Source organism: Amblyomma americanum, chromosome 8, assembly GCF_052857255.1.
Source record: "Amblyomma americanum isolate KBUSLIRL-KWMA chromosome 8, ASM5285725v1, whole genome shotgun sequence".
Classification (NCBI taxonomy): domain Eukaryota; kingdom Metazoa; phylum Arthropoda; class Arachnida; order Ixodida; family Ixodidae; genus Amblyomma; species Amblyomma americanum.
The window spans coordinates 40354235-40377319 of record NC_135504.1 but is presented as its reverse complement, the minus strand read 5'-3'; the positions used below and the strand labels follow the sequence as shown (position 1 = coordinate 40377319).

General features: G+C 47.0%; 2 protein-coding genes across 3 annotated transcripts in view; both read right to left on the bottom strand.

Moving 5' to 3' along the window:
- The window catches only part of LOC144101434 (uncharacterized), a 42095-nt gene that overhangs the window by 2372 nt on the left and 16638 nt on the right, over positions 1-23085 (bottom strand). For both annotated transcript variants that reach the window (XM_077634601.1, XM_077634602.1), the window contains 8 exons: positions 19338-19422; positions 16817-16993; positions 15087-15637; positions 14476-14664; positions 13622-13712; positions 10773-10955; positions 3260-3460; positions 1288-1423 (listed from right to left, as the gene is read on the bottom strand). In XM_077634601.1, coding sequence (XP_077490727.1) covers positions 1288-1423; positions 3260-3460; positions 10773-10955; positions 13622-13712; positions 14476-14664; positions 15087-15637; positions 16817-16993; positions 19338-19422 — 1613 coding nt within the window. The remainder of the gene's footprint in view (positions 1-1287; positions 1424-3259; positions 3461-10772; positions 10956-13621; positions 13713-14475; positions 14665-15086; positions 15638-16816; positions 16994-19337; positions 19423-23085) is intronic.
- Positions 6922-9552, bottom strand: LOC144101435 (uncharacterized). The gene has a single exon (XM_077634603.1). It carries the CDS (start codon positions 9433-9435, stop codon positions 7501-7503), a length of 1935 nt encoding a protein of 644 aa, XP_077490729.1. The 5' UTR covers positions 9436-9552; the 3' UTR covers positions 6922-7500.

Here is a 23085-nt window from a genome sequence, read left to right as displayed (position 1 = left end):
TAACCCGAGCACGCTTCAGGTAGCTGCTTAAGAAAATCTGTACATAAATAAAAACACATCCCGAAAATCAGACAAATGTGGCTAAACATTTGCGGAGGTCTTGTTCAGCTAGTTAAGTTTAAACTGAACCCAAGGAGGTATAGCATCAGCTTTTGATCTATGTAAGGGCTAGCGCCTGGCAATTATAACAACAAAAAAACTCTCTAAATAGCACATGGTATTTCATTTAAAGTGCGAGGCAAGTAAAAGTGAGCTGACTTGGACAACCAGACTGCCAGAAACCAAAGCAATATCGTCAATGCTAGGTGCAAGACAGTGTGGCATACGTTTTTTTTCAGCCAGGCATGCAGAGAGAGAAGGAGACCTTTAATGCAAGGAAGGATGAGAATGTGATGAAAGGAGCTGCTGTTAACAAAGGTTTGCTGCCTGACAAAAGTGGCACTATGTCACACACTCGTGTCGTCACACATGCTCTCCTATCATGCTAAGCCAGTAGCATCCCCAAGCAAAGGTCCTCAATCTTTTTTTAGCCCCAGAGAACTCAAGCAGCTTTCAAAAGGAATTGTGAACTGTGGATTTTAACGTCTTAATGCGACACATTGGCTATGAGGGACACCGTAGTGAAGGGCTCCGGATTAATTTATACCACCTGCAGTTCCTTGGCATGCACCAACATCGAACGGCACATAGGTGTTTTTATCACCTCCACCAAAACATTGCTGCCGTGACAGGAATCGAGCCCGTGGCAATAATCCCAACGGCAAAGCCACTGTGCCAGCGTGGCGGGTACTTTCAAAATATGCTGAGGAACCCTGCGTGCTAGCTTCTGCCACTTCCTACTGATGTGTATGCAAAAAAAGCAGCAAGCAGATTCATGGCCCCTCAAAAAATGCCCAGCTCCAGTTAACAATGCTATATAGTGAAAGTCTGCTGCAGGCACAACAGTACGGTCAAATACCAAGATAAACTGCACGAAGAAAGGTGCGGGCATGCATAAATTTAGGTGCATGGGGAATCCAGAACGTTGTTTCAAAGAACACAATGGTTCTGCAGAACCCATTTTGAGAAACTTTGTTCTACAATTGTTATTACTTTTGCTGTGACAGGCCGCTCGTAGCATGCAAGCGCATGGACACTCCACCACCAAGGCTCCAAAAATGGCTTTGGAAATCGCGGACCTAAAGAATAATAACAATAATAACAAATAAATAAACAAAAAATCCCAGCAACCTGCCATTTCTGAGCTCCCTGAAACAACACTCACTCAACATCCAAACACACACTCACCACCGTCAGCTTCCGAGATGGACGTGATTTCCTGCTGTGTGCCAGAGTTCATGAGCACGAAAAAGAGTCGCTTGATGCCCTTCTCAAAGGCCTCGGCAATGTCCACATTCCAGAGTGCCTTGAACTCTGCAAGCAGCTGCAAGACAGGTTCCACGAAGTTGCGCGACATTTCGCATCATGAGAAACAATTCACACTAAAATGTAACTGTCATTAGAGGGTGTACAGGACGAGTCATGCTAACTTTGGTGGACCACAGCTGTTGCACAGCACAGGAGAAAAGAATGAGAATATGGCAAGATAGACTACACTGCCCAAAATATTCACCACTGTCGTCACCACCACCATCAGCCCACCACGTGCACAGGAGAGAAAAGGCAAAATCCGATGTCCCTCAAAAAACCCTCTCGTGTGCCAGCTGTGGCCATCTTATCCCTGCAAACTTCCTAATTTCAGTCGGCCACCCAGCTGTTTCACACCCCTCGCTACGTTTGCCTTCTCTTGGAATCCCTTCCGTTACCTTTAACGACCACCGGTTACCTTGCCTTCACATTACATGACCTGCCCATGCCTGTTTGGCATGACTGCGGCAACTTGACCAATATGGCTCACAAGACATCGCTGTGTGTTTAGAAGCAAATTTAAAAGCGACTCCCAGAGGAGCAGGTTATGGGGCATAGTTATTTACTTAGCTTCTGACAAACAGAAGTGTGTTGAAACAATGCACTGACGATGCCTTCAGCCCAACTGCTGAGCCCAAGCAGGAAGTATATAAAAGTCAAGGATTAAATTTTTTATCTCCGAAGAAAGAATCCGTGGAATCAGCCCGCTGGATCTTATACAGTAATGACAAAAACAGTAAGGAAACCAAGCACGGCCAAGCACTCCAGCCCCACCAGAAGCAGCTTAGCTGATTGGTAATGTGGCACAGCAGAGAAGTTCCCTGCTTCTAGCTGGAAGACCACTAGTGTGAGAATTATTTAATGGTGTCTTGTTCCTTCTTTCCTTATCAATGGACATGCAGCTCTAAAATTTTCTGCTTCTTTCATGTACACTATGCAACAAGCTCAGTTACAAATTTTCTGGCACATTTTGTAATCCATAGATCAACTCTGCAGAATCAGGAAAATGCAAGGCCAAGCAATATGCTAGGGATGGTTTGCAAGTACAGTTCGCAGCGGAAGTTTAAGAGGTGGGTATGCCCCTGTACAAATTTATTGCAGCATGGCCTTGTGACCACATCAGCAGGTACTGATACCAGGCCCCTTCATTTTTAGGTGACTCGCTTGTACGATGCAGCTACAATAAATTTCTCTCCACACAGCTGCATTCCACAAATGTTGGCTGCCAACTGTACAGGTAGCTGAAACATCAAACTGAACCGTCAGCTCGACCAAAAGAACACGATTTGTTATTTTAAGCTAAAAAATGCCTTATGGGCATAAATCGTCTAGACGAAAAGCACTTATAACTGATCAATGCTAGCCAATTTGTGCAACGATTAACGTAATGATGACACCACACACTAGTGCCACCGCCTCGGAATTAATACAAATAGCCACACTAGACTATGAATAGTTGTGCGAATTCGTGGCTGAGAGAAAGCGTACTCTGCATCATGGTCTTCGCCAGGGTTTCCTGTTCTAACTCAGCTGCTCAAGCTTTCGCCGGAGGGTGGCGCCCAGGGTAGAGTAGTTGTGCACCCAAGCCAGCAGCTTTGTTTGTACACATGTACGTAGTTGTTCATTTTTTTTTTTTCTCAGTTGAAAAGAGCATGCGGACGGGACGTCAACGACACCAACAACGGGAAACTGGGGAAACTAGGCTAATACATCCAGCACTGTAAAACAGAAAAAGTGTGCCTGTCACTCATACTCAAGGGGTAATCATAGATTGAATGCAAACAGAGTGCTCCTTTGCATATTGCTGCTAGACGTGCATGCCGAGTGAGAGCACCAAATGCAGTGGACTTACGGAGGACTCCTGCCTGTAACAGGGGAAGGCCTGAATGGCCATTTCGATGGGCATCTCCTTGACGGTGTCGTGCCTTGTCTTCGCCGCCACCTGCTGGCTGAACTCAGAGGAGCCACTGCTTGTAGCCGTGGCAGCGACTTCTGCCTTGGCCCGCTGCGATGTCTTGACGCTGGTCGCTTCCCGAAGCTTCTGGTCAAGGTACTGAAAGTGCAGACGAAACAAAACCACCGATTGGTACCAAGCAGGTGCAGTATGCTCCTGAAGGCAGTCGTGCAGTAAGCAAAAACAGCTGCAGTGCTTTCCATGGGTCGTGTCAGATAGTGTTATATCGAACAAATTTTACACTGGTCAAGGCAATGAGCCACCCGCCACTTTCCGACTAGGTTGAGTTCGGCACAATGTGTATACTGAAGGGTTCCGAACGTAATGCAAGGAGTTTCCTGAACCACATGATTTCAGGGAAGAAACTCACGTGATGTTCGTGAAAATGTGGTATTTGACAAAGGCTGTAAATGTCATACAAAGGGTCATGTACAGGGTCGTCCAAAATATGTGCGAACACGGCTCAGCGTGGCAGCGCTCTGCAGAGCATTAGCGCATCCAGCGTGGGCGCGCATCGAAACTAAGCGGCGCAGGCACACAGGGACCCGGTGACACTGCTTCGTGTCGTCTGCTACAGTGCAGATGTGCACTGTGCTTGAAGTGCAGTGAAGCGCACCAGACTGTGTGCTGACAGCGTCCGAGCTCACCGATAAGGCATTGCGGGAAAGCGCATTTTTCTCATTGCAGCGCGTCGTGTTTGCTTCAGCTTGCAACTCAGTGGCCTGTTTTCCTCAGTGCCATGATGCCGGTTAAATGTATATATCGCTGGAAATTTATAAGCCCTGGTATTGTTCGGTTATGTGGCTTGCCAAAGCGAATCAGGCTTCTTGGGACACCGATAGGGCCCCGAACGATGACGACCACGGGGAGGAGGGTTACTTGCATTGACATCGCAAATTAAACTGCTGCTTCGTGTTTCACTTCCACTCAATCGGGGTCTCTGCAGCTGAGATCGATCTCGGGTGCCCCGATACTGCAGTCGGGCGGTCTCCATTGAGCCAGCGCGGCGAGGCATCCTCAGAGCTTTACCGCACTATGCAACTGACGTGGATAGCAGAGAACTACTTCATTTTATGTGCGTGCAGTGTGAGGCGGATGAGATACTTTGCAGCAACTGCTAATCTCTGTGCAGACCGTTAGAATTAATGTCATTCTTTTTGGCCACGGTTCTCTCATAATAAGTCTCGCTCGCGCGAAAGTGTTCGCAGAGTCCGCCGCTCTAGATAGAATTTTATTAAAGAACTGATAAACATCATCAACACTTGCAATGAGTTTGAAAGATATCAGATTATGTTTAACTCATCAGAAAAGTTTTTGTTTATATGGATGTCACTGATTCCAGCATTAAGCCGGCTATGCGACAATGCATTTGGAAGCTCCAGCGACCACTCATAGGACCCTATTCATAGCACATTGCAATAGCCTGCCGCGCTGGTCGCTTTTTCCGGTGCTCCGCTTCTATTCCTGATAACATAAAACAGCGAAGCCAGCAGTCACTGAAACTGAGGTTGCGGATCGGCGCGTGGGTACTGCATTTAGATGGATGACGAAATGCAAGTATGCCTAAGGCCTGTGCGATGTGCGTGCACGTTAAAGACCCCTTGTGGTTAATAATTCTCAGAGGCCCTATCCGTGTATCACATAGCCCGATTCGCTTTGGTAAGTCGGCTAACCGAACAATAGCAGGGCTTATAAATTTCCAGCGATACATACATTTAACCGGCATCGTGGCACCGAGAAAAACAGGCCACTGAGTTTCAAGCCAAAACAAAGACAATGCGCTGCAATGAGAGAAGTGCGCTTTCCCGCAATGCTTATCGGTGGGCTCGGACGTTGTCAGCACACAGTCTGGTGCACCTCACTGCAATGCAAGCCCAGTGCACTTCTGCACTGTAGCAGGCGACACGAAGCAGCGCCAAAGGGCCCCTGTGTGCCTGCGCCGCTTAGTTTCGATGCGCCCCGTGCCGGATTTGCTGACGCTCCGCAGAGCGCGGCCATGCTGAGCCGTGTTCGCACATATTTTAGAAAACCCTGTACAAGCTGGCTCCGCTAGGGCAGGGGTTCTCACTCTTTTTGGGCCTCGGGAAGCCTCGGTGGTTTTCAAAAGGCACTGAGGAATACGTCTACTTAGGGCAGGTAGTGACAGCTGATCCGGATCATGAGAGGAAGATAACTAGAAGGATAAGAATGGGGTGGAGCGCATATGGCAGGTTCTCGCAGATCATGAGTGGCAGTTTACCAATTTCCCTCAAGAGGAAAGTGTACAACAGCTTTATCTTACCGGTACTCACCTACGGGGCAGAAACGTGGAGGCTAACGAAAAGAGTTCAGCTTAAGTTAAGGACAACGCAGCGAGCCATGGAAAGAAAAATGATAGGTGTAACGTTAAGAGATCCGAAGCGGGCAGAGTGGGTGAGGGAACAAACACGGGTTAATGACATCCTAGTCGAGATCAAGAGAAAGAAATGGGCTTGGGCAGGGCATGTAATGCGAAGGCAAGATAACCGCTGGTCCTTAAGGGTAACGGAGTGGGTTCCAAGAGAAAGTAAGCGTAGCAGGGGGCGGCAGAAGGTTAGATGGGCGGATGAGATTAAGAAGTTTGCAGGCAAAGGGTGGATGCAGCTGACAAATGACAGGGTTAATTGGAGAGACATGGGAGAGGCCTTTGCCCTGCAGTGGGTGTAGTAAGACTGATGATGATGATGAGGAGGAATTTTGTGTTTTGGCCCTCCACCACCCCTTTCTGCTCACCATGGATGCAAAAACGGGGACACACAGACTCACATCCCCTCCAAAAAGGTCGAAATCAAACATATATAGTAGAACCTTGATGATTCGAACCTCAAGAGATCACGAAATATATTCGTATCATCGAAAACAAACAAAATCTGCATGCGGAAGCATGGAAAACGCACGCATGCTGATTTGTGTATGGCTGATGGAATTGTGTGTAGGCTGATTTGACGACAACACTCTGTGCTCGAGGGCGCAGTCATGGCTGACATGCGTGTATCATCTGTAGCAATGCAGGAGGAATGTTCAGAAGATGCGAAATCCTGCGCATCACACAGTGCACTCTGGCCAGGGAATTTCAAAAATTCGTACCATCCTGAAACGCACATCAACTGTGATCGTATCACTGAGATTCTATCGAATTACAAGAGGCTGTAATGCAAAACAGCCTGCTATAAACAACAGCAGTATGGTCAGTCCCAAAATGAAGTGGGTAAAGAAAAGGTGAAGCTCAAGGCATGCATGGATCTAGGTGCTAGGGGAACCCAAGGGCTCTACGGAGCCCCCGGTTCAGAGCCCCTGCACCAGAACACTCTACTGGGCCGAGATTCTGGAAGTGTCCAGTGGACATGCAGAACTCAGTCTGGGCCGAATGATTGCAGCCCCAAATCCAGAGGCAACGGCTGTGAGATGACAGCTAACCCATCCTTCCTGTTAGGTCGCCTTGGCAGAAATTGCACTTGCCACTGCATATCAGTAACCGCGCTACAGAAGTGAATAGTATTACGCAACTTATGCTGCAAATAATTAAGACATTCATATTAAGGGGGGACACTGGTTCTGAGGCTGTTTGTGTTGTTTTTTGGCCAATTTTAATAAAAATGTACAGCCTGACAAATTTTTTAATGCTGATCTCAAATATGCCATTGGTTTTCTTGTAGGCCAGTTAGTTTTCAAGATAATTAATAATCAACTTCCATTGTTTGAGGCCTAAATGGTAAAACAATGAGTTGGTAAAAACTGAATTTTAAGGAATAGTTACATAGCTAGAAGAGTAAAGAATGAAGTGTTGGGAGCAGTTTTTTGATATGTTAATTATTACTCATTTTACAGCATTATGAATTTCAGTATACAAAGTGTGTGCGTCAGGTGGAAGTAAACTAATCAAAATAATTAAATTTTGAACCCAAAAACAAAAAATCTGCTCTCAACACTTCACAGAGCATACATTCAGCTTCCTATTGCAAAAAGAATTTCGGCTCTACATGCTTCGGGTGCAAAGATATCGAGGCCGCAAAACTGCTAGTAGTCAACAAATTATGTTTTGAGAAAAGTGCAAAAAACAAACAGAGAACAATTTAACCAATATTTACAAGTGCAACACACATATTTACAACACAGAATGGCTAGAAGCCCCCAGGGATGTAGTCCCTTTGCTTTCCATTGTCCAAGTGCCGTTTCTTGAAAGCACTTTGGACATTTTCAGCCGCAGCATGTTTCCGGGCAGACTTGTGTTCCCGACGCTCATCTTTTTCCGTCATTCTTTTACTGGCTTTTGCACTAGTATTGAGACCAAGTTCTCTCAAAATTATTTTAGATGTTCTCTCGCTGCCTGCATTGAAGCGCATTACTGCCTCGGCCACGGCAGCTTGTACAGTGTACAAAGATGCGTGGCGCTCCTTGGGTGCCAGGGCCCATATCAGAGAGTGCAGACTCTCGTTGCTATTCTGCGTCTTGCCCCTGTGGCAGCGCTCAAGGAGCTTCCTTTCTGATAACCGCTCGTAAATGGGAAGCAATGCCTTGCACACATGAGGTGGAAGGTTGTGGCGGTGCTTTGGTGCAGGCTCCCCTCGCGATGCTGCCGCATTGTGCTGGCACCAGGAGTTTGGCCCTGATGGGCACAAACTGTGATCTGACGTCTCATCATTAGAGGTAATATGACGGTATGTCGCCATCACAGCTTTGTGCATTGAGTCCACGTCCCCTTTATGAGACTTGAGTGCCCAAGCATAATAGGAGCTCAACTTGGTGATCATGCTTCCGGTTAGTTTACCCTTGCCTCCAAGGTTTTCTGTCCCTTTCTGCTTGGCAATCAAATTTCGCAGGGCTGTCCCCATGCGCTTCTTGACGTGATTTATGCAGTCCTCCTTTTCCACTTTGACGTAGCCATATACATCTGCTTCTTGCAGTGCAAGGAAAGCACGGCTGTCGCCATCTGACAGCATAGTGGTGTAGCGAAGGCCATTCTTTTTGAGAGACCTCTCGAAAAGTATAAGGGCTGCTTCGACCTCCATTTCCCCCGCTTTTTTTTCTGTGTTTTTTTGGCAGAGGTGGTCAGCCCTCCAGGCTTGGTAGGATGGCTCATCAGGTTTCGGGCCTCGTTCGCAGCCGGCACAAAAATTGCAGAGCACAACATAGTCGAGCACAAGTCCGGTGAACAGTTCTATGACTGTGCCCACACCTATGTGAGATGTGTGGCCCCGTGTCATCCATGTGCCGTCATAAGAAACAGCGATGTTGCCGGGGTTTCCGAACCGCAATTCACTGTAAAGCTCCCGAACCGATCGCGCACAGTCAGCGGTCATTTCTTGGGCTGCTCGAGTTGCAGCGGGCGTCAACTTTTTTTTTATGTAATCTTGCCATGTTTTCGTATGAAGGCCGCGATGAGAAATATTCATTGTTGAAAAAATATCGTTCAGGGCCGTTTGCTGGTTTCCAGTGCTCTGCATTGCACGGGCAGCAAGCACATTCACTACGAAGGGGTTCACCTTCCTATCGGCACAGGCCCGCGGTGAGCTCCAAGAAGAGGAAGTGTCCCCGCAGTTCACGCACTTGAGAACAAGTTTAACGGCGAGCCCATATTCCCGCTCACCTTTTTCGACGCTAATATCACCGCCGCACGTACTGCACTTAGCGAGCCTTAGCAGATCGTTTAGCGACGCCAGGCTAACGATCGTGAAGCACGCCTCATCAAGCGGACGGTCCGCCGCGCTGCTGTCATCGCGAAAACAGTCCGACTTCCGCTTCGTTGCTGGAGTTGACGCGAGTTCTCCGAGTTTTTTCTTGGTTCTGATGACGTCTCGCTGCACATCTGAGGGCCGCAGCATCACAGTATCGTGGCGTATGCGGCCGCTGGCAGTAGCTGTCTCTCGGGCCGAGGAACGCGTTAGGCCTACTTCGACCTCGGTACTGTCGTCGACTCGATCGTTCGGCGCATAACTTCCGTCGTTCTCAGCACAGACAGCTGGAGCAGGGGGTCTCTTGAGGTTATTAATCAAGGACTTCTTCCTCTTCTTGCCGAACTTCTGCCGCGAATGAAACTTGCGCGCTGATCCAGGCATCGCAGTGCGTTCTCGCCTCGGCTCGATACAAAGAAAGCGGCGCGTCTCCCCGCGGCTTGGCCGGCTTGGCCGCGCAGAGCAGACGATGCCAGCCAGCTCCACCAATCGGAAGGCGACCTGCTGTCACGTGCGCCCAGGCAGCCAATAGGCTCGCGAAAGGCACCTTTTCTTTTTTGTTATTTGCTAGGCAACCAATGGACGAAAGGAAGCAGCAGTGGCGGGAAATTGAAGACGAAAGACGGCTCTTTCAAACGAGACCAAGATGGCTGCGGTGCCGCGCATGAAACGAGAGCTATGCGGCGCGGAACACAGCTGTTTCGGAGCCGATTTCAGCGCAAATTCGGGCGACGTAGATTATGTAAATTTATATTATGACTAAAATACTGATCTTAGAGGTGAAAAACTTGGCAGATAGGTAGATAGATAGCCGCCGATTTCGAAAATACCGGTTTCGAAAATTTGACTTTTTCGCGAATTTTTGGCCCGAAAGACCCGTGTCCCCCCTTAAACCTTTCTGAAGCAGTAACAGGAGCTTTTATGCAACTATTCTTGGCGACAGCCTTTCTTGGTAATGAAAGCAAAGCAACAAAGGTGGCATCCAGAGCCATGCCCAGAAAAAAACTGGTGCGTTGCTCTCTCTGTGGTACCTCACTCTGTCACTGCTGTAGCTGGCGCCATCTATGGAAGCTTGTTGTAACAAGACCTGCTTAGCAAATTCGGCTAAAACAAGAAAACGGCTTCTTCCTGACTTTCAATGTTCAAAGCTGTAAGTTGTATTAGAAATATGCTTTAAACAATAGGGGCTATATTCTGTTGCGTAGGAAGAGAAGGCATGTTTCAGCTCCATAGCTTTCACTCCGTTACCAGAAAAAAAGCTGTCATGGAGTACAATGCAATCCTCAACAGTATTTACCCTTATTCTAGTGCGAAAGCACTACTTAACGTGGTACCAGCCAAGAATCTTGTGTGGAGCCTCGGAGTAACTCGGGTAAGGCCGGTTTAGTTCGGAGGAGCGTTGCACAAACTGCAGCCGATGGGAGGAAGCTCGGGTAAGTTCAGAGTGTCGCGCCAGCTGCAGCCAATGGGAGGAGGGCATCGCGCCAGCTGCCGCCGAGTGGAGTTAGGGAGTGAAAATGAAGAGCAAGAAATGTGGTTGCGTGCACATGCAGATGACAAAAAAAAGTGGCGAAGAATGAACACATGCTTTCGTACGCTTCCTCGGTTTAAATACTGCGTAAATACCCAACCACTTTTTTTTTTGAGCTCATTAGGATGTGTCTGTTCAGTGGAAACGTCTAGGATATAGACCTTCGTGCAATGACGTGCAACGCACTCACCACAGCACGCGAGGTGCGCCGCACGGACTCCTCCGTGTCCGTCTTGTCGCCAGTGTTTTTCTGCACCGAGCGCCGCCGGGGGGCGGTTCTCTTGCCTCTACAGTCATACATAGTCAACACATCTTCTGGCAGTTGGCGCCGCGCGTTCTTGAACTTTGCTCTCAGCCTCTCGATCCATAGTTGCTGCGGGTGAAAGGAAGACGAAGTGGAATCACGCGCAAATGAAATCAAGCATGCACAGGAGTGCAGGAAACCCATGAAGTAGAGCGGAAGGGCGTGAATTCAAATTCGCTCAATTCGAACTTCTGGTTCATTCAATTTGTTGCTTTAGTCCTGTCAACATCAAATGCACTAAATCAACTTGCATAATGAATGCATGCGCATTATAAACACACCGTTAGCCATAAAAATTTTGGTAGATATTAAATGGCCACAGTGTGAATGTTGCCCCATGTTAACACCTCCAGAATTGGTGCCATTTTCTTTTTGGCAAAAAAAGCGAATACATTATGCATGTAAACAAAGTCTTCAAAAAAGTTCCCCTTAATTCAAACTTTGCACAATTCAAACAAAACTTTGGTTCCCCTTGAAGTTTGAGTCATCGAGGGTCAGCACAGCTACACAGGAACATTCAAGACAATGTAGATGAATTTTTTGAGAGTCAAGAGAACACGTCAAAACAAATTAAAAACTGCTGTAGTGGCCTAGTAAGCCCCGCATCCATTTAAACATGGGAGGCGGCTGGGTATAACAAGCTTTCTCTTGACTCTGATTCTCGTGGCGAAATGCTTGAAAAAAAAATTACGCAGTAATTACACATTCGTGGCAATGCGGGTGATGAGCACTGGCAGATTTTCTGCAGTGCCCTTGTGAATCGTAATTTTGCGATTTATACTCTTTGGGATTTCATTTAGCTAGTCCATCTGCACAGCTACAACGGATGCACCACTGCTGCAGGGAGGTGACGTACTCAGGGATCCTGATGTCTATCGTGAGTGGCTTCCACTCAACAAGCAAGCCCGCACTTGAGAACCTTGCCACTGTTTCACGCGACATGCACCTGCACCTCAGGGTTTGCACGCGCCTTGAGTTTGCTCTCGGCCCATTGCTTCGGGCGGGAATGCTTTAAGGGGGGAAGAGGGTCTTAGAAAAAAATTCTTATTAATGAAGTCACAATTATGAAATCTTCGGGGAACATGTATTTTTGCGTGCTGATTCCAGATATGGAATTTAATTTCATGTGCAACCATTTCTTGAGCACTTATGCAATATGTTATGTAACATTTTGTGCAGAGCTTTCAAGAAATCCTGCTGCAGGGAACTTGCTAGAATGCGTGCCATTGGTTTCTCTTGACATTAAGCTATGCAATAAAGCTAATATTATCATCCTGCCTGCCATAGAAGTTGAGTTATAGAATTTTGAAGTTCTCACTTCAGAAACAGGAAGACACAAATTTTTCTTCCCTTTTGTGAAGTACGAAGTTCAAAACCCTGTAACTCAACTTCTGTGATAGGCAGGATAATAATTTTACCCTTATTGCATAGCTTGTTGGCAAGACAAGCGGACGGCATACATTCTAGCAAGTTCCCTGCAGCAGAATTTCTTTCAAACTCTCAGAAAAAAGTTACATAACATATTACATCAAGTCCACAAGGACTTGTTGTACATTAAATTAAATTCCATATTTGGAATCGGCACGCAAAAATACACGTTCCCTGAAGATTTCATAATTGTGACTTCATTAATAATTTTTTTTTTTCTAAGACCAGCTTCCCCCCTTAATGGACGTAACAGCCCTTTCTCTGCTTCTGCCTCTTCCTGCTTATGAGCCCCTGCCGCTGGTTTACACGCCAAATGCTTCCCCAGAGCCGCACAATGCTGTTCCTCCGTGCTACTGAAGCAAACTTCACCAGCATGTGCCAACTCCGGGATTGGATTGCAAAGCATCCGTGCTCCCCAGCAACTAAGTTTCTCAAGCTGACGGCAGCACCCCACACATATCCCAGCAACCAAAGGAAAGGAAGCAACTGTGAGGCATGGCCCCAGAACGGCGCTGCGTCGCCACTAGTCATAGTGTAGGTTGAGACACGAGCATCTTTGCTCTGTGAAGACGGCATCTGTTCACCTAAAGCAGCAAGGCATCTTCAAGACACAGAGCACACGTCTACATCTAGGTTGTTAATACTAGTTGTAAGGAAAGAAAAAGTGCAGTAGCAGTCTGTTGGGTGGACGACTAGACTGAAATGTACAGAGTACAATCAAGAAAGCCGCTATGAAGCAGTTGTGCATCTCTCATTGCACTTAATGCTTTTCAGTTGCATTCAGCACTCTGGCCGGATGCAACGCTAGTGCAGTCCCGGCCGCAGCGGCCATGTTTTGGCAAAGGTGAAGTGTAAAAAGACACCCGAGTAACGTGTAACACTGGCACATGTTAAAGAGCCCCAGATGGTCGAAAGCTATCCCGAGCCCTTCACTATGGACGCCTTTCTCTCTTCCTTGCTTCTTTTCCTCCACTCTCCTGTCTCCCACAATGCAGCAGAGGTGTCCGCCAAATGCTTGACGTTGACAGCCCCAACTATACCACGCATAGGACGGAAACCTTTGCCTTAAGAGCAAGTGCTCTAAAATTGGGCCCAGCTTGCGCAGGCCAAACCCACGAGACATGGCACTCTTTGGCCAAGCTTCCCTTGAGTCATTAAAAATTAAATTTTGTCAATAATGTTGAACTTTTTAGACAAAGTTTTTTCACTCCTTTCTATCAAGACAGGCAACAGCCACCCTGGTTTTGGAAACTATATTTGAACTGCTTCCTTCTCTAGATGGCCATCAAGCACCAGTGTGGTCTTACCCTTCCCGTCTTGTCGTCAGAACCTTGAAGGTGCGGGTACTTCGTCAGCAGACTGTCCACAGCATATTTGTAGAGCTTTCTCGACGGGTATCTGCAGAGATGCCAGGAAACAAAATGGCTGCACTTTTGCACACAGGGATGTCTTGGTCAATGGCTGTAGCACCTCCGCAATTTCGATGCCAGCCACAAAACTCTGTTCACAGAGAGACTACTTAATACTCTGTTACACGGCCATTTCAAAGGCCCTCAAACCGACAGTCTATCGACTGTCCAACGGAGCGCCGCTACACAGGCAGCTCTGATGGGCATTAAGTCAATAGTCTATCAGGTCAACGGAACAGCGTGGGCCTTTATCAAGATCTTGAGGCCTTCGAGCGGCAGCTGCAAGCGCTCCAAGACATGGAGCGCTCGTAGCAATGCGCTGGGGAATAAAACCAAAGCAGTTTCAGCTCTTAAAAATAGGAAACATTAAAATATACAATTTATTCTGCTCCAAATCACACATGTATGTCAATGAGAAAGTTGGACTCCCATCCTTTCACCCGTGGTTTTAAAATAAGGTGTTCATTTGCAGAACTGGCACCTACAAAACTAGGTTGCTTCTCACGTGTCCTGGAGACTTTTGTTTCCAGCTGCACCATGCAATATATGTGCACATCATGAACGCCAAGAGGACCCTGAGAGAGATTTTCGCATTTCAATTGCAGCTACACTACAGGTAAACAAGCAAGTCGGTTATGCATTTTTAGGGGGGGCAACGCCGTGAAAGATGGGGAGACAGGGTCGTCCCCATCTTTCGCATTGTTGCCCCTAAAAAATATAATGCTACGCAGAGCTTCAGAGTGGCATCTTACAGAGTTATTTTGCAGCATGCACTGTAGAGGCTCCGAATGATGTCGCAACGCATTTTTCCATTCAGCAGGCGCTTGGTTTCCAGAGCACCTTGGATGGCACCGAAATGTGGCAGTTGGAACTTGAGGTAGTCATGTGACCGTAGTACCTTCGGTGGCTTCTCCAGATTAATATGGGGCACTTCCTCACAGCTGTTGAGAGGAAGCAAAAAAAAAAAAAAAAAATGGCGGTCAATTTCCATAGTTAGGCCAAATGCAAATTAGGTGCACGAGAATTTCGGTTTTTACTTCGGTTCCGGTGTTCAGATCCACTGCTCATGGATGGAGGTTGTTCAGATAGCAATAATGAATTAATGCCCATATATGCGGAATTGGTGGTCATTCTCTACTTTATATTCATAGATCCCTGGGACACCTCATACTACTCCTGGTGCACCGGGGTTCCCCAAAGCTAGAACCATTCAAAACCCCTGCGCTAACTCTACTGACCACCTTCATCACTCTCAAGTCTCCTGTTCTGTGGGCGCAGGCATAACCTGTCAACAGCGAAAATTCAGGTTCCTTCCTTGCCCGCTACCTGGTCAGATTAATTACCGCATGAAGAAGTGCTTTACCTCATTTCCTCCAGTGGTTTCCTGACACTCTTCCGCCCACCTGACGGTGGCTTCTTGTCAGCCTTTTCGGCGAGCTTCTCAGCAGCAGACTCGTCAGTGCACATTCTAAGCAAGTCAGCAGCAGTGATGTCTTTGTCTTCGTCTTCCACTGTCAAGATTGCATTGGAGATGTCGATGTCGGGACAATTGTACGGCTGCTCCTCCTTGTCCCCCTGTTCGGACTCTGCTTGGAATGGCGTGGCTTCCGAGTCGCCAAGCTCTACCGGCTCATCAGGATCTACTGGCTCGTCAGGCTCTACCGGCTCGCCAAGCTCTACTTGCGCGCCAATCTCTACCAGCTCGCCAATCTCTTGCTCCTGCTCGCCAAGCTCGACTGGCTCACCAGGCTCGACTGACTCGCCACGCTCGACTGGCTCACCAGGCTCGACTGGCTCGCCAGGCTCGACTGGCTCGCCAGGCTCGACTGGCTCGCCAGGCTCGACTGGCTCGCCAGGCTCGTCAAGGCATTCGGGCATGCCATCTGGTGTCAGTGGCTCGTCGAGGTCGGCAAGCTGCATCATGAAGGGAACAAGAAATTCTGATCTCATCATCACCATTAATCCAGCTATGCCCACTGCAGGACAGATATCCTTTCAATTAACCCTGTCCTGTGCCAGCTGTGGCCATCAGAACCCCTGCACATTTCCCAATCTCATCCGCCCATCTGACTTCCTCTGCCACGCCTTGCCGCATTTACCATCCCTTAAAATCCACTACATTACCCTAAGGGACCACTAGTTTCCTTCCCTTTACACTACATGTCCTGCCCGTGCCCATTTCCTCTTCATGATTTCAGCTGGGATATTCGTTAGGTCGTGTTTGTTCCCTACTACATGTTCCTCTCTTCTGACTAGAGACATAACTTAGAGAAAGAAAGAATCCCTCCAAATGCTCGCGCTACTGCAAATATGTAGTTGCATAACTGCTCTACCACAGCAGCACCCAGGGACCAAATGCACACGACCTCCTGGCACTGCAATACTATAGAAGTATGCAGTGGAATGTTATTCGAGGTCGCCTATTTTGATCTTCTAATCTATTTGAACTGATGTTTTAGTCCTGAGGTGTATTAAAGAGGCCCCCTTTAATTCAAACTAATTTTCCATCTCCCATGAGTCCAACTATCGAGAGTGGGTCCTAGCATTTGCCGTTGCAAGTAGTGCCATGGCAAAGGTCTGCCAGAATGTCATGTACGAAGTAAGGAGCCACAGGAGAGCCAGAAGGGCAATTTATGAGAGGAGAGTTGAGCTCATCAAGAGTGCACTGCATTAAATTATTACTGTTGCAGAGCGGCTTGCTGTCAACTACAGAAAGGCGGACTGCGTAAGCCTGCTCATGTCATTTGCCGATAATACCTAATGGCTATTCTGATTCTGGGGGGAAAAACCAATGCTCAATGGTCACCACATCCGACACAAAATATGGATAATGTGCTTGCAATCTAAATAAATGATAATAGTAACATTACTAATAATCTCTTTTCAGTCCATAGCTGCACTTAGCTAACACATGATGTAAAACATGCGGACAAAATGTGTTGGCCTGCTCTTTTCCTTCACGGTGTCTTGCCGACAAGCCTCAGCAAAACGGTTGGTGATCATACTGAGGCGCCAACTAAATGCAACCATTCCAGACCACAGCCCCTCACGTCAAATCCCAGACAGAACGTAAATCTGCAACTCTGTCCTCACCAAGCGCCGCTTGACTGCCTGGACATGCTCGAGGTCAGCCAGCGTCCGTTTCCGGCCCTCCTTCCGGCTTTCGCCTGGGATCACTCTCGTCCGCACTCCACCTGGCTTGAGCGATTGCTCTGGAATCCTCCGCCGAAAGTACTTATATTTGGTCCTCAAGGCAAGGCACCAGCGTTGCTGCAAAAAAACATTAAAGAACCATCAGGGATGAATTCATGTGCTCTCTGCTCGCTCCAACAGAACAAAGTGAAGCAGAGCATCTCTAGGCCATCGGGTTGCCTGGACCACACACGCTGCTTTCCATGTTTCGACAAATTTCTTCACGAAGAATTCAGTCAGGCACGATCTTCACACACAAAAAAAAAAGCAGTTTTCTAGAGAGAGAGAGAGGAGAGACTTTAATGAATACAGGCGAGGCCTGCCTGGTTGTTGGCCTGGCACGCAGAGGGTACTTCCAGCATCTGAATGCAACCACAAAATGTGCAACACTGATGTGCAAGCGTTAGGTGGTATTCATTATAACTAAGGGTGTGCAAATATCCGAATTTTCGAATATGAATCGATTATGTTCGATATTTGGTTCATACTCAAAAAATTGATATTCGAGAATTTTCTGATTTTTATCACTGATCGTGTACTACGCTGACTTTCATAAATTCAACCATGGCAAAGCCACGAATTTGGGTAAATTATCTGACGATCGAGTTTGCTGGAAAAACAATAAAAATGCCTTCACTTTCTTCTCCGGCGTTTATCGTGTGGACCGATCGTATTTGGCCATTGCTAGGCTTGACCTCGTGCAAACTTCCACACGTGGGCTTTCCCACATGACACTTGATGTGCACAAGATGGCCAACGAGCTTCGAACAATGACAGTGGCAAAGTGTGTTGTTTTTTCTTTGATCTTTCCATAATGTGTTTCATACTTAAAGTCAACACCCATGGCAATCGTCCTGTCACTTTCATAACTCTCCTAGTGCGATCTTCGGCTTCTCCTTTTGGTTAAAATGATATGCGGGAAAGCCCAACTGCGGAAATTTGCATGAGGCTCCTGAAGGGGCAAGTCGAGATGTCAGAGAAGGGCAAGCTATCATGTGAAATCTCGGCTATTGCATGGTGCATTCAAGCCCACCCACCTCATAAGTGCACTTAACGGAATATGCGACGATGAAAGGAGGTTCCTTGTCGCCAGGCCAAAAAATAGCCTGGCCACTTAGCTTCGTTTCTTGAGCTTCACTAGCTTGCAGCAATAGTAGCTGTCAGCCTGTGCATATGCCGGTTGTCTGAATCCAGCTCCGCGCAGCTTTCACACACCGACTGGTGCATCGATGGTCATTTTCTTTTCTTTTTAGTGCGAAACCACTTCTCCATGAGGTCTAACCGGTTCACCGAGTTTGTGTGAAGCTTGAACTTGAGGGTGACTTTAGCCAAACCATAAATAAGTAAATGAATAAAATAAAATAAACATTGCCACAACTGAGATTTGAACCCGTGGTGGCACGAACCGATCAGCTGCGCTGGCCATTACACAACAGTACTTTGCTATCACTGCAGCTGATCACGCCTCGCGTTACTCTGCAACGCACTCTTGCGCTGTGCATTGCACATCATCATCTTCATCAACTAACACTACCACCGAACTAATATACACATTCTCGCGCTGTGCATCGCACATCATTGCCAGACGCATCGACGACCCAGCAACGCAAAACAATGAGCCAAGCAAGCTAAACACATGCTTTTGCACGTCTACTCAGTTTACCTATTTTAAAACCCATCACTTTTTTAAAAGCAGTCTCCCTATTCCGACAACAGTGTGCATTGCCATCACTGACTTACGCGTTGTTCTTCCAGCACGCCGAAACTGCGCATTCTTCATGGGTTTTTTAGTATTTGTGCGATGGAGCCTCCTCGTAAGGCTTTGCCACATTTTCGCATTTTGGTAGTTTTCTTTTCTAGGAACTGCAAAAATGAAACAATGCTTCACAGCTCTGGCTCTTTCACTGCCAACGGTAACTAGCATTTCACTCCCCCAAATCTTATCCGTGTCACAAAGTGCACATAATAATGGACCTCCAGCTTCGAGCTCAACACCCCAAGCCTAACGATTGAAACGAAACTCTAGGAGCCTTGCTTGCTGGGGGTGCGCTGACTGCTCTGCCGATATCTCTCTTTCGCCACCTCCGTCTTCCCCATTTTGTGCCCTTCATATGGTGGCTGATGCCCACTTCCCGTACGTTGTGGCACGTTTGCCTCCCCGCCTGATCTTTACCGATCAGGTGCACTCGTCGATGACCATGCACCAGCACAGCTATCTGCACACTGAGCACATGAAAGGAGCTGAACAAGGCTTTCATTATTACTCGTTCATTATGCATGCAAATAGGGTATGCATGTAAACAGGAAGGGTTCTCAGCTAATCACCATTAGAAAGTACTCATAACACATGATTCCCATCTTATCCTATGGCACTCTTGCATGCAGTGAAATCTGGCAATGCGAGGCATGAGCAGCACCTCACCCAGTCATGAGGTCCGACGACCAAGTGTGGGTACTTCACAACCAGCAAGTCAATTGCTCTGCTGTAGAGTCGCTTGGTCGGGTACCTGCACAAAAAAATGCACTACACAGTTGGAGAATAAGGCTTGAATGAATTACAACTTCCCGGATCGAAGTGAATTTGGGGAACATACTATTTCACTTCAAAAAATTCTGAAGCAAATCTTGAATACCTTTAACGCGTACTGAAATGGTGACTAGCACAAATATGCATTTTCAAACCATTTATTTGCCTGGCACACAAGGCCAATTGACACAGAAAAAAAAGGGCTTTCTTTTTGTACTCATCACCCTTGTACAAAACAGCTTCTGTATCTTCTAAATGATGTCACACAAAAAAGGTGTGAAAATACCCCACTTATGCTGTAATTTTTTAGACACCAACGACAACCCCAACTTTATGGCGACAGCTAAGGACACATTTCCCATATACGCGGCATTGCTGTCGTTGGCATTGTAACACAACATCATAACAACGTGCCACGCTGATCGGTCGGAATGAAATTGGATGTGGGGTTTGAGGTCCTGAAGTAACACAGGCTATGAGGGACACTGTGATGGATTTAACAGAAAAAACCCATGTGTAATACAGACCCACACAAGAGATGTAATCAGGGGAGAGCAAAAATAGAGAAAAATGCTCTCACCCAAGTATAATGAGAGCGAGGAAAAGCTCACTGAACACCTTTATCTGCACTGCATTTCACGTTTGACTCGACGGACACTGACACGAGGCAGATGCCACGCGCTTGCGTGTCCCGTGCCATCCCGCGCCAGGTGTCGAAAAAGGGCACGTGTCTCCCTGTGCCTAGTGCTGGCTCGCCTGCCCCTCTTGCACCAACGAGCTTTATTTTTTATTCTTTATTCAAGAGTTACCCCACAGGGTGGTTACAGATTGGCAAAAAATACATCTTCACTTGCAGAGCACACTTGCTCCTCGGAAAGCCGGTTCCATTGTTGCACTGTTTTAACAAAAATTGAATTTGCAAACAAGTTCGTCCTGGTACGGTACTCTCTAATTGTTATGAACAAATGAGCAGCTCACCCTTGCCTCGGCAATCACGGAAGCTACACAGTCCTCCGATTGTTGTAAATTTGTAAATCGTGCGTGGAATGGCAGCGCGGGTGCCAATACTTTGCATGTACAAATTTGGGTGCTATGCTCCCGCCTGCTCGTGCCTCGCACCGCGCATGTACGACAGCCCAGATTTCTTGAAACTGTGACCAGTGAGCTCCTTGGGCAAATGGCCCAAGCATCCGTGATCCAACTGCAGAGCATGGCTGCAGAGGCCCATCTCAGCTGTCCGGCAGAAGTAACTGCAGGCTGTCCCTATTTCATCCAGCCCATCTAGCAGTGCTCGACACGGTGCCGATGCTTTCAGCAGCCGCGATTACTTTACTTTAAAACCAGCCGAGTACTGCTTTTGCGTACCTGACATCATGTGAAGTGTGACTGTCCCGATTCCTATAAAGTGGGCATCTCAGGGTCAGCATTGTGAAATGACGTAGAAATCAAAACAGTCAGCCGAGGCCACCACTAGACAGTGCCTCCTTCTGCTAAAAGGCTGATGATGATAGTGCTGAATAATAACGGGACCACAACTGCGACTTTAGGGTGAAAGATTGCTTGGATCTGAAAATATTATGAGGAAGAAATTTGACATGCTAAAATCCAGGGGAAAAAAAACTCAAGTTATACGCAGGTTTTTATGATGTTTACACTGCCTGAAGTTCTTCAACCTGCACTGTTATCACACAGCACACAGACATTGTTGCATTTCGCTTGTTGCAACCTTGGTATCAGCAGCTGAACGCCACAACCATTAAGTCACCTCAGCGGGTGCTCAGAATGGAATGGCATCATGACAACGCGCCACACTAATTAGCTAGAATACCAATCATTGATGTGTCCCGACACAATGACTACACTCGTGATGTCTTTTCTGACTGAGCTTGTCACGTCACATGCCCACCTTACGTACAATGATGAATAAGGGACTGTGCATAACCACATGAATTATGATTGCACTCATGACGCAGCTGGTCATGACTTAAGCCCAATTCCTGTTAACTGCACTTGGTTACTCCAACGCTCGCCATCAGGCACTCCGACCTAGTGCTACGAAACACTCCAGATTGGCACTGGCATTTTGCACCATCCCAGCTGTCGCTAAAATTCGCATCAACGCAATCGTTTTTGTTCTTCGTAAAAATGGATTGTGTGGAGCTGATAAGACGTATTTATTGCTGAGAAAATTCCAGTTGAAAAATACGAAAAATTTACTTTTCTACTGATGGAAATGTACAGCGCAAATAAAGACGAGGACATAAGGAAGACACATTGAACACACGAGCGCTGACTTGCAACAGTTTATTTCGAAACTCAGACCACTATATATAGCTGAAAAACCGGGCAATTATCACACATGCACAGTAGGTGAGACATTCATATGTTGGCGCAAATATAACAGGTCCTTACCAGTAAGAGCAATATATGGCTTGGCCGCACAGGACCCACATGGCAATGGACTTTTGCCAAGTGCCATTTTCTGAGACAATTTCTTGAGAAAAAGCTCGACCTGTTACCCATCGAAGACCCTTTGCAAGTCAAGAACTCTGAGGACGTCTTGAATTACCTCGAGTGTTCACTGCATAGGAACCTCGGGGCGTTCTCTGTAGACATAAAGGATCTTTTCTATTCGTTGCCACAGTCAGGCTTGCTCTCTTGTGTCCAGCACTGTACTGATATATTCGGAAACTTAACTTTTACGATTGAAACTGGAATGTCAAGCAGTGGCTTTTTAGAACTTCTTAGGTTTTATCTTCAGCTCATCTTGACACAGAGCCCTTCGTAGCTGCCTACCAAACATTAAAGTAACTAAGATTTTTAGGTATGTTGATGATTTTCTAATATTCCTTGACTGCAGTTTGGACTCTTTTGAAGTACTAGCTATTAACACACTGACCTTCTTACGTGCAGGCTTGTCGCCTCTAGAATTCACGCATGAGATGCTTGCTGACGACAGTATTCGATTTCTGGATATCAGGCTTTTATTTCTAACACACAGATCTACTGGAAGTACGAGCCACGCGCTAACAAGACACTGCTTCCATTCGGCTCCGCACATTCCAAACTGGTAAAGAGGGGAATTGTAGGGTTATGCTTGAAAAATGCGCTTTGTAAATCAAGTCCTGAGCTAATGGTTGCTAACTTCAGTGAACAGATCCTTCGTCTCAGAGCCGCAGGGTATCCTACTCATGTTTTGATCAGTGTAGCGGAAACCCTTCTTAAGCGACTGTGCTCAAAAGAGACTCGTACGTCACTACCACCTTCAACAAAACGGATTGCTGTGATCCTGTACATTCATGGCCTGTCTCATCGCCTAAAAAAGATCGGTGAATGGGAGAACGTAAAAGTTATTTTCTCTGCCCCCGATAAGCTGCAAAAATTGTGCAGGCTGTCCAGGCCCAGTGATTCAAAGAATCAGAACTGCAAAAAAAAGCACCGAACAAAGTCCATGGAATATACGCATTCCATTGTCTACAGCATCCCTTTGAAATGTGGGAAGAGCTATGTAGGACAAAGCGGTAGATGTTTGAACGACCGCCTCCGAGAACATTGCAATAATGTGTCTGGACGCACACTGTAGGCAATGCAAGAAAAACGGCAAAGATGGAAATGATAGCGATTCAGATGAAGAGTTCGTGTG

What these genes read in the sequence shown, in the direction of transcription:
- LOC144101435 (XM_077634603.1), bottom strand. Translation starts at nt 9,435, where the DNA reads ATGCCTGGATCAGCGCGCAAGTTTCATTCGCGGCAGAAGTTCGGCAAG.